We start from the raw sequence: 14,765 nt of genomic DNA, 5'->3' as shown, positions 1-14,765 counted from the left end.
AAACCACTGAGCCTAGGGCTTGCCGATCAGAAGGTCAGCGGTTCAAATCCCCACGATGGGGTGACCTTCCATTGCTTGGTCCCAGCTCCTGCCCACCTAGCAGTTTGAAAGCACATCAAAGTGTAAGTAGATAAATAGGTACCGCACCGGTGGGATGGTAAACGGCGTTTCCGTGTGCTGTTCTGGTTTCGCCAGAAGCAGCTTAGTCATGCTGACCACATGACCTGGAAGCTGTCTGTAGACAGATACCGGCTCCCTTGGCCTATAGAGCAAGATGATTGCCAGAGTCGTCTGCAATTGGACTTAATGGTTAGGGGTACCTTTACCTTTAAATCCTACACAAATCTGGAGTGGAGTCCCTAAGGCTACTTGTATGCCTCCTTCCAGCAACTCCTGTAACCAAGCTGGTATCAAATGTATTGCTCTACTTTCCTTTGGACCACACATTAGTGAGGCAAAGAGGCGGGGGTCTTCTCATCTGGGCAGCCAAGGGCCTCAATACACACTGCGCAGGCTTGCACCCCAAAGAGGTCACTTTGGTGCCAACACAGCAAAAGCAACACGGGAGGCAGCAGTTACAAGTTACCGGTCTCTGCAACCACATCAGGCACTGTGATTCTCCAGTGGTTTGACCTCACCCCCAGAGGCAGACTCCATTGTCTCTTGAGATAGACAGGTGGCAACAGCAACAGGTGGGGATGCCAGTATGAGCAGAATTAGCCCCAAATGCATTGGGGACAGCTTACCCCATTTTGAAGTAAGTCAAGTAAGACATATTTACATGTAATAGCTTCTAGAGTCTTTTTAAATGCTTGTAACTGGTTTAATGCTATTTTTTAATTGTATTGTTTTATCACATATATGTTTGCTGCCCTTGAGATGAAGGGCAGGATATGATTTTAATAAATTAATAAATACTGACAACTAAATAGACCCCACACAACCTTAGGACCAGTAAGTCAACAGTGGGCATAAGATCAAAACATTTTCACTCAGTCCCAGCGAAGGAGTTATAGAAATGTCCGGAGGGGAAAATCAGCCACAATCTCATTTTTCTTTGCCTCGTTGGCATTTCCTTGAGTTTCTCCAAGCAAAGGTCAATGGGCTCAAGATTTGAGGACTTGCCTTTTTATGACACGTGGTCCATATTCTCAGAAGTGGACTAAAAGCCATTTCAAAAGTCTGCCAGATATTTTAATAAATGGGAGGACATTATTTAGGTTAGAACTTCAGCAATTCTGGTAGTCTGGTTTGTTTTCTCTATCTCTCTCTATATTTTTAATTGTACCCCCTACCCCAAAGAAACCCTCTTTCCCAAGAATGGCAGAGATTTCATCCTGCTATCCTGTTTCTTTCCAACAAAACCCCTGACATCTCAAAAGAGGAGACAAAACTGACCTTGGGACCTTCTACACCTGGTGGTCCGGGGTGACCTCTGGGTCCCGCCTCCCCCTGAAAAACAAAGAAAGATCAGATGGACTTCCTCTCTTTGGAAGGTAGCAGAAGACCCCACATATTCTTTTTTTATTTTAAATTTTATTAGTATTTTCCACACAACAACAACAACACAAAAAATATCAAAAAATAACAATACACAAAACCCAACATACCAAAACCCCCACAAATCCATATCTTACAAGTCAATAATATAAACACTAAAAAGAAAAACAAACATTGACTTCCGCCAATCGCACAACACCTCCTTTACCTCTCATTGTATCTTCCTGTTTCCCTGTTTCCCTTATCATCTCTATCCCAGCATCTAGATATAAAACCTCTTTCGTACCATTTCACTTCACAAGGTTATTCCAGACTCAGCCAGATTTCTGTCCTTGAACCTTGACTTTTAAGGTATTCATTTAGAAACTCCCATTCCTTTTTCACTTCACTTTTGGGTTTTTGTCTTATTATATCTGCCAATTTGGCTAATTCTAAATATTCTGAAAGCTTACATAACCATTCTCCCCTAGTGGAAGACCCCACATATACAGTGGATGGGGAAATCACATATATATGATCCAGAATGCCAAATTTTCCTTCCATTTTTTAAAAAATCAATCAGTGGCACAGTTTCAGCAGCTGCTTTTTCCCTGTACCATATCTATCTTGGAATGTTGGTGTGAAAGTTAGCATGAAGTGCATGGTTGCAATTCACTCATTACGTTTTTGGTTTTTTTAAGATAGCCATCACCCCCACTCCCCAGTTGGGATCAGGGGAGATTATCCTGGGCTGACTAACCTTTAGCCCTCCAGATGTAACTGGACCGCAACCCCCATCACCATGACCATTGGCCATTCTGGGGCGGATGGGAGTCCAACAGCAACTAGAAGACCACAGCTTAGCTACTCCTGGTCTAATCTTTTCCCCACACTGTTGATCAGTGCATTGACATGTAACAGTGTCTAGTGTTCAGCTACCCAGTACGTTTCCGAGCACAATTCAAAGTGTTAGTGCTGACCTTTAAAGCCCTAAATGGCCTCCGTCCTGTATATCTAAAGGAGCGTCTCCACCCCCATCGTTCTACCCGGACACTGAGGTCCAGCACCGAGGGCCTTCTGGCAGTTCCCTCACTGTGAGAAGCAAAGTTACAGGGAACCAGGCAGAGGGTCTTCTCGGTAGTGGCGCCCACCCTACAAATTCCCTCCCACCAGATGTCAAAGAGAACAACAACTACCAGACTTTTAGAAGACATTTGAAGGCAGCCCTGTTTAGGGAAGCTTTTAATGTTTGATGTATTGCAGTATTTTAATGTTTTTTTGGAAGCCACCCAGAGTGGCTGGGAAGGTCCAACCAGATGGGTGGGGTATAAATAATAAATTATTATTATTATTATTATTATTATTATTATTATTATTATTATTATCTTTCATACCGTTTTCCCAACTGGGCCTTCATGGCCAAGTGGACCTGGAAGGCCTCTATCGCCCTTGAATCCTGGCATTCCTGGAAGTCCAGGTGGTCCGGGAGGGCAGTCACTGCAAACATCCTTAAATAAGGGGGAGGAAAAAGGAGAATTAACACTTCACAGTTGTGGCAGATGGCCTCTTTCTGGCTGGTATCTAACAGCACTGGAATCTGCCTCTTATACAAAGAAAGAACATTGGTCCATGTTGCTCAGTAGGTTGACTGGCATCAGCTCGCCAGAATTTCATGCTGGAGTTGTGCCCTGATGTGCACAAGTATGCAAATCAGAGCAACTGATGAAGATAGAAGCTGAGATGTTTTGCCACATAAATAAAACCACTGCTTTCTTAATCACGTATATTTTTTAAAAAGTTGACCAACCAATTTAATGATGGTGATGACGGCAATGATGACTAGGGGAAAATGAAAATCCAAAATGAAGATGTTCGTGTATCCACTTTTAAGAATCACACACACACACTGCAATTTTTTTTGAATGGTTTGATGAGATTTTCTTTGAACACAAGATCCTGGAGCATCCCGGGGTGGGGGGGGAGCCTTACCTTAACTAAGAGACTGATGTCACCAGGAGATAGGAGAGGAGAGGCACCCTGAAGGGAAGAGAAAAAGAACGCCTGTCATTTCATGCTATCCTTGAAGAGCCATTTCAGAGAAGCTGAAATCAAAGTATCCCTTGGCGGATGAAAAGGATTAGCCTCACAGGGCCAAGAGTTCAATTGATTATACGCATCATTTGAGGGACAACATTGCTGAATCACCTCTCACGCAGGGAAAGTCGTTTCAATAGCACTGATGCAACCTAAGAAAGGACTGTATAGAAGACTAAGTCCAAGTGTCTGCTCAGTGCCGTTGATGTATTTCTTTGATCAATTAGTATATTAACTACTGCTGAGACCACATAACAATGGTCTTGAAAGACCTACATTGGCTCCCAGTACGTTTTCTTTAAAAAAAAAAAAAAAAAATATTTATTAGGTTTTTACAAAAAATAAAAGTACATAACCACCACAGAAGTAGAAAAAATGTAAAAAGAAATAAAGCATAATCAAAAGTAACACATAGAACAGATCAAAACACAAAAATATAAAATACAGTAAAGAAAAAAATCCACCCAACCAAGTACAAAAACATAAAAACTCCAACTTTTTCGATCATACTTAATTAACTTCCTTTCTTGACTTCCTCACGCCTCCCTTTTTTGTGTTCCTCTTTACCCAATCAGATACAGCAAATCCTTACCCTCTTTCAGATCTCATTTCTAATTATTAAGTTCATTCTATTATGTCACCAATCTTTTCTCCTCATACTTAATCACCTTTATAATATTATTTACTTTCGACATAATATCACTTTAATCTTTCCTCCTTTTCTATTACATTTTGCATACTTTTTAGCTATGTCACTAATGCCTTATTATTTCCAAGTCCAACATTATTTTAACATTCATAAACTTTGCAGTGTATCTGCAGATAGTCTTTAAACTTCTTCCAGTCCTCTTCCACTGATTCTTCTCCCAGGTCTCGGTTTCTGCCAGTCATTTCTGCCAACTCCATATAGTCCATCACTTGCATCTGCCATTCTTCCAAGGTGGGCAAATCTTGTGTCTTCCAATACGGCTCCCAGTACGTTTTCGAGCACAATTCAAAGTGTTGGTTTTGACCTTTAAAGCCTTAAACGGCCTTGGCCCAGTGTACCTGAAGGAGCGTCTCCACCCCCATCATCCAGCCTGGACACTGAGGTCCAGTGCCGAGGGCCTTCTGGAAGTTCCCTACTGCAAGAAGCCAAGTTACAGGGAACCAGGCAGAGGGCCTTCTCAGTAGTGGCACCCGCCCTGTGGAACGCCCTCTCACCAGATGTCAAAGAGAAGAACAACTACCAGACTTTTAGAAGACATTTGAAGGCAGCCCTGTTTAAGGAAGCTTTTAATGTTTGATGTATTACTGTATTTTAATATTTTGTTGAAAGCCGCCCAGATTGGTGGGGTATAAATAAATAAATTATTATTATTATTATTATTATTATTATTATTATTATTATTATTATTATCATTATCATTATTATTATTATTATTATCAGGGAAGAAAAAGGATTCTGGGCCCGAAATAGATATGAAAATGTGCCAATATTAAGAGGGAGGGCTAGAGAGGTTGGGGACATACCGGTTTTCCTGGAGGACCTCGTTCACCTGGATTTCCTGGCATGCCCTACAGGTGAGGAACAAAAGGAGTATGAGGTTCTTGCATTCTTATTCTGCACAATACACACCACGATACTAGCTGACTACTCTAGCCACACCTCCTTGGAAGATAGCCGAGTACCATCGCAGTGGAGGATCTGGGTGGGGGGCAAGAGGCAAGACCATTGATTCTTCCCTGCTATGGGCTGTGTGCCCACCTAGTGTCCCCTCTCCTTTCTCAACAGAAAACTCAGATAATGAAGCCTCACCAGGGAATACATATGAGTTTCCAGAAAGCTGCGACTCTGCTGATTGAGAGCACTGAGGAAATGAGGTATGGATGAGATATGTCCCTTGAAAATGTCCTTGACACTTTCTTGAAACAAGAAGGAGCAATTCCCAGGCAGCACAAAGCAGCCAGAGCCTCGTCAGAAACAATTTGAGAGGGGAGAAAGAAGAGGGTCATTTATCATGGGGGGCTAACAACACACCGCGCAAACATGCTTGATGAATTCAATATCTGCATATTCGGATACAAATTGTCCTGATCCAAATCTCCTGGATTCGTGCGCACATGGGAACTGATCTGTCCACTAGCTTTTCCACACTTCTTGAACTTTCCTACAAAGTTTTCCGTTCAACCAAAATGTGTATGAAATTAATGGTTTGATAGAAATACCATTTCAGGAAGGGGGGAAGCTGTGGTTTCCTCTTGCCCCCCACTTTTTTCTGGTGAAATATACTCGGAGTTGAGAGTGGATTTCATGCTCTTTATTCAGCTCATAGTGGTGAGGAGGAATGGAAGTTCCCCCAGAATGTCTGCTTTATATACATTATTTACACAATGGGCCACATGTGATTGGCTAATTCTGGGATTCACCTGTGGGCCAATCAGGTTGTGGATTCACTTCTACCTGGAGCTGGATTGGGTGGCTCCTGTGGACCAATCAGACTGCTGCATTCTGGACCCTATTCAACTCAGTACATAACATCTGGTATGCAGGTTTCTTTTGGCTCAAAGATTACTACAGAAATATTTGATGTATATAAGAAACAATCGTAAATCTTTGAAGACACTGGTAGGGTTGGAATAACTCTTTCAGCGTTATTTATCTTTCAGTAGATAAATATGATATGTAAAATACGAGATTCTAGAATTTATTTGATACTTACCAAAGGAATGGAGGGAAGTCTGAGGCTCGTCAGAGCCTAGTTTAAATATGTAACTTATATATGTAATATATGAATGTATGTATGTTTACTAAAAATTAATAAAAATTATTCTGCAAAGATTACTACAGAAAGGGGGCAAGACAGATTTACAGGTGAGCATTTGGAAGAGATGGAGATCAGAAACAGACAAGCTTGCCCTGTTCTTCCACTTTTTAAAAAGAAAAACAGCTTGTCATCCACAGGGGAGGGGAAAATCTTGAGTATTGTTTTAAAAATCTTAACCATTTATAACCTGACCTTCACCTTCACAAATACCTGTGTGTGTGTGTGTGTGTGTGTGTGTGTGTGTGTAGGATGGGAGTACAGAACACAAAATGAAACAACCTATGGAATAAGTAAAACAGCAGCAAGGGGAGGCAATGCTTAATCCTTTCCTGCTCACCATTTCTCTACTCCAAATTGCCCTGCGGATGTTTCGAGGGAGCATATGAACGCAAGAAGCTGCCTTATACTGAATCAGACCATTGCTTCACCCAGCTCAGTGCCGTGTGCACTGTGTGGGATGTGAAACACAAGAGCAGTCAAGTTACAGATAGGTAGCCGTGTTGCTCTGCCATAGTCAAAACAAACAAAAAAAAAATTCCTTCCAGTAGCACCTTAAAGACCAACTAAGTCAGTTCTTGGTATGAGCTTTCGTGTGCATGCACACTTCTTCAGATGCATCTGAAGAAGTGTGCATGCACACGAAAGCTCATACCAAGAACTGACTTAGTTGGTCTTTAAGGTGCTACTGGAAAGAGCAGTCAAGTACAACATTCCTAGAGTGAACATGTTTGTACATGGGGAGGAATGTTTATCCAGCCAGCAGGTAAACTTCCTGTTTCCTTCTGGGCTGGGACAGACTTCCTCTGCATGTGACTGGAGGTGGGTGTGGCCTCACCTGTGCAGGTAATGACAAAAGCACAGGGCAGGGCAGCCATCTCTCTCTCTTTTTCACCACATGCATCGAAGACACATCTACTAAGCCAAAGATGTCCTCTTGGCTTCCAGCCAAGAGAGGATAAAAGGACTGTCTTCTTATGAGATAGATTCTAAGTGTATGTTACTTCATTAAGCTAAGTCTGCCTTCTGGGATCTGATTGTGAACAGAATGTGAGTAAACTCTTTTTATACTTTTGTAAAAGACTGTGTCGCCTCTTATATTTTATGAGGGAATAAGGGGAACATACCAGAACAGTTATTATAGAGGCTTTAGCGAGCCTGAGCAAACGCATCCGTTGCAAAACTTAAAATTAAGGGGAATGTTACTCTGCTGAAATTGTGGAACTTGTTAACACAAGTTGGATAAGGATATAATCAGACAAAATATCCTCTCCTGCATCCCTGAATATTCCCACACACTGATTTGGCAGCAACGATCCAAGGTTTCAAGCAGGGCAGGGGCAGTCTCTTTCAGCCATATCTGGAGATGCCAGAGATTGGATCGGGGCCCTTCTGCGTGCAAACGTGATCTATCACTGAGCTACTGCCCTTCTCATAGGCATACCAAACACTGATATGTTTACTTACATCCTGACCAGATGGGCCTGGTTGACCTTGGATGCCTGGCAAACCTCGGGGACCCTAGAAAAAAGGGGGATAAAATTAATAATTCCAAATATTCTATTTTATTCTTTTCCCCAAAAGAGTAAGAGTTTTTAATAGCTTTACAAAAGAGAACATCAAAATAATGCAAACACACCAACAAACTTTTTAAAGAAAATATAAAATACAATATCCTACACAAACACACACACACAGAGACACTGCCACCCAATTGTTTATTTCCTACATACATTTATAGAGTGAGTCACAAATTTAATTTCAGGAACAGTTATCACAAGATAACCGATGGTCAATTTGCCCATAAATAACAGACTAACCTGCCCGTAGCCTAGTTATAATAATAATAATAATTTATTATTTGTACCCCGCCCATCTGGTTGGGTTTTCCCAGCCACTCTGGGCGGCTTCCAACAAAGATAAAAGATACACTGAAATGTCACATATTAAAAACTTCCCTGAACAGGGCTGCCTTCAGATGTCTTCTGAATGTCAGGTAGATGTTTATCGCTTTGACATCTGATGGGAGGGTGTTCCACAGGGCGGGCGCCACTACCGAGAAGGCCCTCTGCCTGGTTCCCTGTAACTTGGCCTCTCGCAGTGAGGGAACCGCCAGAAGGCCCTCGGAGCTGGACCTCAGTGTCCGGGCAGAACGATGGGGGAGGAGACGCTCCTTCAGATATACTGGACCGAGGCGTTTAGGGCTTTAAAGGTCAGCACCAACACTTTGAATTGTGCTCGGAAACGTACTGGGAGCCAATGTAGGTCTTTCAAGACTGGTGTTATATGGTCTCGGCGGCTGCTCCCAGTCACCAGTCTAGCTGCCGCATTCTGGATTAGTTGTAGTTTCCGGGTCACCTTCAAAGGTAGCCCCACGTAGAGCGCATTGCAGTAGTCCAAGCGGGAGATAACCAGAGCATGTACCACTCTGGCGAGACAGTCTGCAGGCAGATAGGGTCTCAGCCTACGTACCAGATGGAGCTGGTACACAGCTGCCCTGGATACAGATTCCCCACTGCTGGGGAACTGCTTGCATGACAGCACATACTATACGTGGATTTGTGGCTGCAATTGTGCAGTGATTCTTTCCCCCCAGTCCTGCCCTATTATTTTAGGATCTGAAACTGCTATTGGTTGCTTATGGCTGATGACAAACATCCCGCCTATGGATGACCTGGATATAGCAATATTTCAGGGCATTCTAAGGTGTGAGTTTGGGGAGATGGTGGCTGCCCCTAGCAGGCACCATTTTTTTGTAGGGTGACATTAGTTCTGTCTTCAGGATTTCCAGAAATATGCTGGTTGGGACACAAAAATACTTATTTGAAAAGAGGATTTTTTTTAAAAAAAAGAAAAGGTAAAGGACCCTTGGATTGTTAAGTCCAGTCAAAGGTGACTATGGGGTGCAGCACTCATCTCACTTTTAAGGCTGATGGAGCCAGCGTTTATCCACAGACAGCTTTCCAGGTCATGTGGCCGGCATGACTAAACCGCTCCTGGTACAACGGAACACCATGAAGGAAACCAGAACACACAGAAATGCCATTTATGTTCCCACCACAGTGGTACCTATTTATCTACCTGCACTGGCGTGCTTTTGAACTGCAGGAGCTGGGGCAGAGCAATGGGAGCTCACCCCGTCGTGGGGATTCGAACCGCCGACCTTCTGATTGGAAAGCCCAAGAGGTTCAGTGGTTTAGACCACAGCGCCACCCGCGTCTCTTTCTTAAAAAGAGGGAATGACTACCTCACCATGTCATGTCAAATGACAATTTTTTGTGTGTGAAGTATTCCTGGAACATAAAGTCGCCTCCACCTTGGGTGCCTTGAGATTATCTCCTTCCCAAATCTGAGCCAAAAGTTATTCCTTCACTGTGAAGCTGTACAAATCATATAACTGGGCTCAGAATGAGTGAGGTTGTCATTGCTTTGTTGCTGCAGGACGACTCGGACTTGTTATTGCAATTTGATCAAGCTGGCAGCTGCAAGCTAATTTCCTGATTATAATCTGCACCATGTCCTCAAGTGACATTAGCTCTTCATCTTCAGTGTGTGCTTGACATGATATAATTCATTTTCTCTCTTCTGCTGATACCATGGAATTGGGAGGTTTGCCTAAAAAGAGGACTTCTACCTGCACAGATGCCATTTTTTCTCAGTACATTTCCAAGCACAATTCAAAGTGTTGGTGCTGACCTTTAAAGACCTAAACGGCATCGGTCCTGTATCCCTGAAAGAGCATCTCCATCCCCATTGTTCTGCCCGGACACTGAGGTCCACCCCCTAGGGCCTACTGGTGGTTCCCTCTCTGCGAGAAGCCAAGTTACAGGGAACCAAGCAGAGGGCCTTCTCAGTAGTGGCACCTGCCCTGTGGAACACCCTCCCACCAGATGTCAAAGAGGAAAACAACTACCAGACTTTTAGAAGACATCTGAAGGCAGCCCTGTTTAGGGAAGCTTTTAATGTTTAATAGACTATTGTATTTTAATATTCATTGAAAGCCACCCAGAGTGGCTGGGGAAGCCCAGCCAGATGGGTGGGGTATAATTATTATTATTATTATTATTATTATCTCCACCCCCAGGACGCAGGTGGCGCTGTGGGTTAAAGCCTCAGCGCCTAGGACTTGCCAATCGAAAGGTCGGCGGTTCGAATCCCTGCGGCGGGGTGCGCTCCCGCTGCTCGGTCCCAGCGCCTGCCAACCTAGCAGTTCGAAAGCACCTCCGGGTGCAAGTAGATAAATAGGGACCGCTTACCAGCGGGAAGGTAAACGGCATTTCCGTGTGCGGCTCTGGCTCGCCAGAGCAGCGATGTCACGCTGGCCACGTGACCCGGAAGTGTCTCCAGACAGCGCTGGCCCCTGGCCTCTTGAGTGAGATGGGCGCACAACCCCAGAGTCTGTCAAAACTGGCCCGTACGGGCAGGGGTACCTTTACCTTTACCTTTATCCCCACCCCACCCCCTGAAACTGGCCCTGGAAAGCCCCCAGACTACAGGGAGGGGAGAGAGGGCACCATTATATCCACCAAACTGTAATGCTTGCACACAGACAATGGTTGCAGAAAGCATGACGATGAATTCCACCAATAGAAGTTCAGAGTTGGAAGGGATCCTGGATGTTATCTCATCGAATGGCCTGCTCAATGCAGGGAGATTGCGGACTCTCCTTCCTTGGAGGTTTTCAAGCAGAGGTTGGATGGCCATCTGTCATGGATGCTTTAGCTGAGATTCCTGCATTGCAGGGGGTTGGACTAGATGACCCTCATGGTCCCTTCCAACTCTACAGTTCTGTGGTTCTATGACACCAACTTCTTTCCTTCCTATCAACACCACAACCTGTGCATACTTAGAAAGACATACTGTACCGATGGGCCTTTATCTCCAGGTGGTCCTGAGGGGCCCTGAAAAACACACAAGAAAGAAAGAAAGAAAGAAAGAAAGAAAGAAAGAAAGAAAGAAAGAAAGGAAGGAAGGAAGGAAGGAAGGAAGGAAGGAAGGAAGGAAGGAAGGAAGGAAGGCACTATGAGTTTTGATCACATTAGTTGTCATTCAAAAATGGGAGCTATTTCCCACACACACACACTCCCAGTCACTCAGAAAATTAGTCACAGGAGGACTGATCTTAACCAATCTCAGCCTACTCAACTTATGTGAATTCCGACTCTTTTATTCTGTAAAAGTGTATTTTATTCTGTTAATCTTTAATCTTGCACTTGTTTATGTTTGCTTGTTTTTTTGCAAATCATCCTGAGGTTCTGAATGCACTGAAGGTATAGGATAAAAATGAGCATAACATTATTATTATTTTTTTAAAAAAAAATAGTAAGAATTAATTTGGTTAACTTGAACATAATATTAACCATCCAGATTTTCCTACACTATTATTTAGCAGATGGTGTTCCCTTTTAAGACCACACCTGCAAACACATGACCAGATTACCTCCTGATATAGTTCCTCGAGTCTTTTAAAAGAACAAATTGAGGTTTAGAAACAAAAGCTGCCACTATCATTTCCTTTTATTTTTGTCATATCCTTATGTTAAGAAAACCCGTTTTCCTTAATCCCTCCCAGTGGAGACAGTGCAATGTAGCAGTGTTGGGTTAAGGCCTCGATCGCCAGAGTTCAAATCTCCACTCAGTCATGAAACTGATTGAGTGACCTTTCGACCAGTCACAAACTCTCAGCCTAATGCACTGTGCAGGGATGTTGTACAGTGGTACCTCAAGTTAAGTACTTAATTCGTTCCGGAGGTCTGTTCTTAACCTGAAACTGTTCTTAACCTGAAGCACCACTTTAGCTAATGGGGCCTCCCGCTGCCGCCACACGATTTCTGTTCTCATCCTGAAGCAAAGTTCTTAACCCGAGGTAATATTTCTGGGTTAGCGGAGTCTGTAACCTGAAGCGTCTGTAACCTGAAGCATATGTAACCCGAGGTACCACTGTAGTGGCAAAATAGAGATGGGGAGAACCAAGCTTTTGGGATGCCAACAGCTGTCCAGCAACGCTAGGTGCTGCTGCCAGCTGCCGGTGCAGAGGCAGACTTTAGGCTCTCTTATGTCAGCAGTGTGACAGTCAAATTCGGTGCCCTCAGCTCCCCTGCTCCATTCTGCAGCACTGTTGTGGTGCCCTCTGTGGGATGTGAAACACATAGCAGTCAAGGACAACGTCCCTGGAATGGACATGCTAGGGCAGGTATAGGCAAACTCGGCCCTCCAGATGTTTGGGACTCTAACTCCCATGATCCCTAGCTAACAGGGCCAGTGGTCAGGGATGATGGAAATTGTAGCCCCCAAACATCTGGAAGGCCAAGTTTGCCTATGCCTGTACTAGGGGGTGCTTTGTACCAGCCAGGAGAAAACTTCCTGTTTCCTCCTGAGCTGGGACAAACTTTCTCTGCATGTGACTAGATGTGGGTGTGGCCTAATCTGGGTAGAGGAGCACACCTCCTTCTTTTGCTCTCTCTTCTCCACTTTGTTTTTCTACGTCTTAGCAGAAGTGACTGTCGGCAGTCACTTGGGACTAACTCCCTTATGGGATAGTTCCACATGTATAGATATACTTTTGTAACCTAAGTCTGCCTTCAGGGATCCAACTGTGAACTGAATAAATGTGAGTAAATTACTTTTATATAGACTTTAATAAGATTGCTGTGTCTATTCTTTTTAAGAGGGACAAGAAGGGATCTTACCAGGAATCTTATATGGAGAGGCTCCGACGAGCCTGCAACAATCAAAACGCTGTGCGTTTAAAGGGGAATGTTTAAACTCTGCTAAGATCTAGAACTTGCTAACACAAGTTAGGAAGGATATCATCAAACAATATATCCTCTCCTGCCTCCCTGAAAATTCCCACACCATCTGCAGTGCAGTGCCCAGTCCCGCCACACTGGCTGCAACACCTTAAAACCACATCTGGCAGGTGGCTCAGATCATACAAGCCCAAGGAGCCATTGACAAATGCTCGTGTTGTATCATAGGCCAGAGAGCAGCGTGCTTGGTACTTACTGGTGGTCCAGAAAGTCCGATGCCTGGTATCCCCCTGTCTCCTGGCTGACCTGGAACTCCAGGAGCCCCTCGATCTCCCTATGAGAGTGAAAATATAAGACTTAGGCCTCAAGAATGTCCATTTGAGAAGATCTAACACTATTGTAATGATCAAATGCAACAGAACGACAAGATAAAGCACCCACCTTCTGCCCAAAGGGTCCAGGCAAACCCGGTGGTCCTCTTTCTCCCTAGAAATAGATGGAGCTATAAAGTAAATGTCACCAACTGAGAAAGATGGAAATGTCTAAGAAACCAGTCTTCAGAAAAGGAAAATGGCGCCTACAACTATCACATTGTTCTTCGTAGAGATAGCAAAACTCAGTTATGTTCCCTGGTGATTATATAATAATTATTCTGTACCCAGAACCCAAAGTGTATGGGGGGGGGACTATTTAAACTGGATGCAGAAGTACATTCCAACAGCAGACTACGATTGCCCTAAAATGTTATTACTCAAGTGCGTGAGGATCACAAGATTCATATATGAGCAAAAATTTGAAAGGACTAGCGGGTGAGAAAGATGGAGAATTAGTATTTAAAAAAAGCCTGATATTGCTTAGGGGAAGCAATTCAGAATATCAGATGTGCTGTATATTATTAAAGAAACAGAATTTTCAGGTGTGGAGGTCTTCACCCAGGGCACTGTTTTAGCTCTGTCACTTGCAGGTAGCTGCAAATTAAGACGCAAAATTGCTTGACAGAGACTATATACTGGACTTTCCAACCTGGTGCTCCAGATGTTTCCAATTGTGATTCCCATCAGACCCAGACAGGATGACCAATGGTCAGGGATGATGGGAGATCAAGGGGCCCCAAGTTGGAGAAGGTTGCAATAAAAGGGGACATTTTGCTCAATCACTGTTCGAAACCAAGCAGGACTTGCTAATGAACTCTTTTTCCTGCCACTTGACTTTATTTGTTATTTTGAGGACACAACAGGCAATGGCCTGTAAAAGCCATGAATTATTCAAGTGCGCATTACTGCACCAAGGAAGGAATTGCCTGACCTCTTTGGGAAAGGAGGCAGAAAGTTTGTTGAGTTGCACATCCAAGGTTTCTGGTCCCTCAACTGCTCAAGGCTCCTTTTAGCAATTGTGAACATGTAGCCTTTCTCTGCTTCCTTTGATTATCCTACTATAAAGGTCCACAGTTCTGAGGTTAGAGACAATAAATCCTCTCCTTCCAAATTTTAGACTGGTTTTTAAAGGCTGCAATCCTATGCACACATACCTTGCCCCATTGAATGCAGTTGATCTCACTGCTGAGTCAGCATCCATATGATTCCATCATGAATTACCTTATTTTGCATAAAGTACTTAGTTGGCAATCTGCCATTTTCCC

General features: G+C 43.7%; 1 protein-coding gene and 1 long non-coding RNA gene across 2 annotated transcripts in view; one reads left to right on the top strand and one right to left on the bottom strand.

Annotated features, from left to right (window-relative positions):
* Positions 1–282, top strand: part of LOC310849327 — a 344,819-nt gene extending 344,537 nt beyond the window's left edge. The window contains exon 3 of the long non-coding RNA XR_014566859.1: positions 242–282. This is a non-coding gene — a long non-coding RNA (uncharacterized lncRNA). The remainder of the gene's footprint in view (positions 1–241) is intronic.
* COL22A1 (collagen type XXII alpha 1 chain) overlaps positions 1–14,765 on the bottom strand; it is a 188,010-nt gene that overhangs the window by 28,266 nt on the left and 144,979 nt on the right. The window contains exons 40-47 of the mRNA XM_083748974.1: positions 13,568–13,612; positions 13,383–13,460; positions 11,243–11,278; positions 7,845–7,898; positions 5,086–5,130; positions 3,469–3,516; positions 2,874–2,987; positions 1,399–1,452 (exon numbers count right to left, since the gene is read on the bottom strand). Coding sequence (XP_083605100.1) covers positions 1,399–1,452; positions 2,874–2,987; positions 3,469–3,516; positions 5,086–5,130; positions 7,845–7,898; positions 11,243–11,278; positions 13,383–13,460; positions 13,568–13,612 — 474 coding nt within the window. The remainder of the gene's footprint in view (positions 1–1,398; positions 1,453–2,873; positions 2,988–3,468; positions 3,517–5,085; positions 5,131–7,844; positions 7,899–11,242; positions 11,279–13,382; positions 13,461–13,567; positions 13,613–14,765) is intronic.

Source organism: Podarcis gaigeae (genome assembly GCF_964106915.1).
Source record: "Podarcis gaigeae genome assembly, chromosome: 7".
Taxonomy (NCBI): Eukaryota; Metazoa; Chordata; class Lepidosauria; order Squamata; family Lacertidae; genus Podarcis; species Podarcis gaigeae.
The sequence above is the reverse complement of the archived record's forward strand: the minus strand, read 5'-3'. Positions and strand labels throughout refer to the sequence as shown.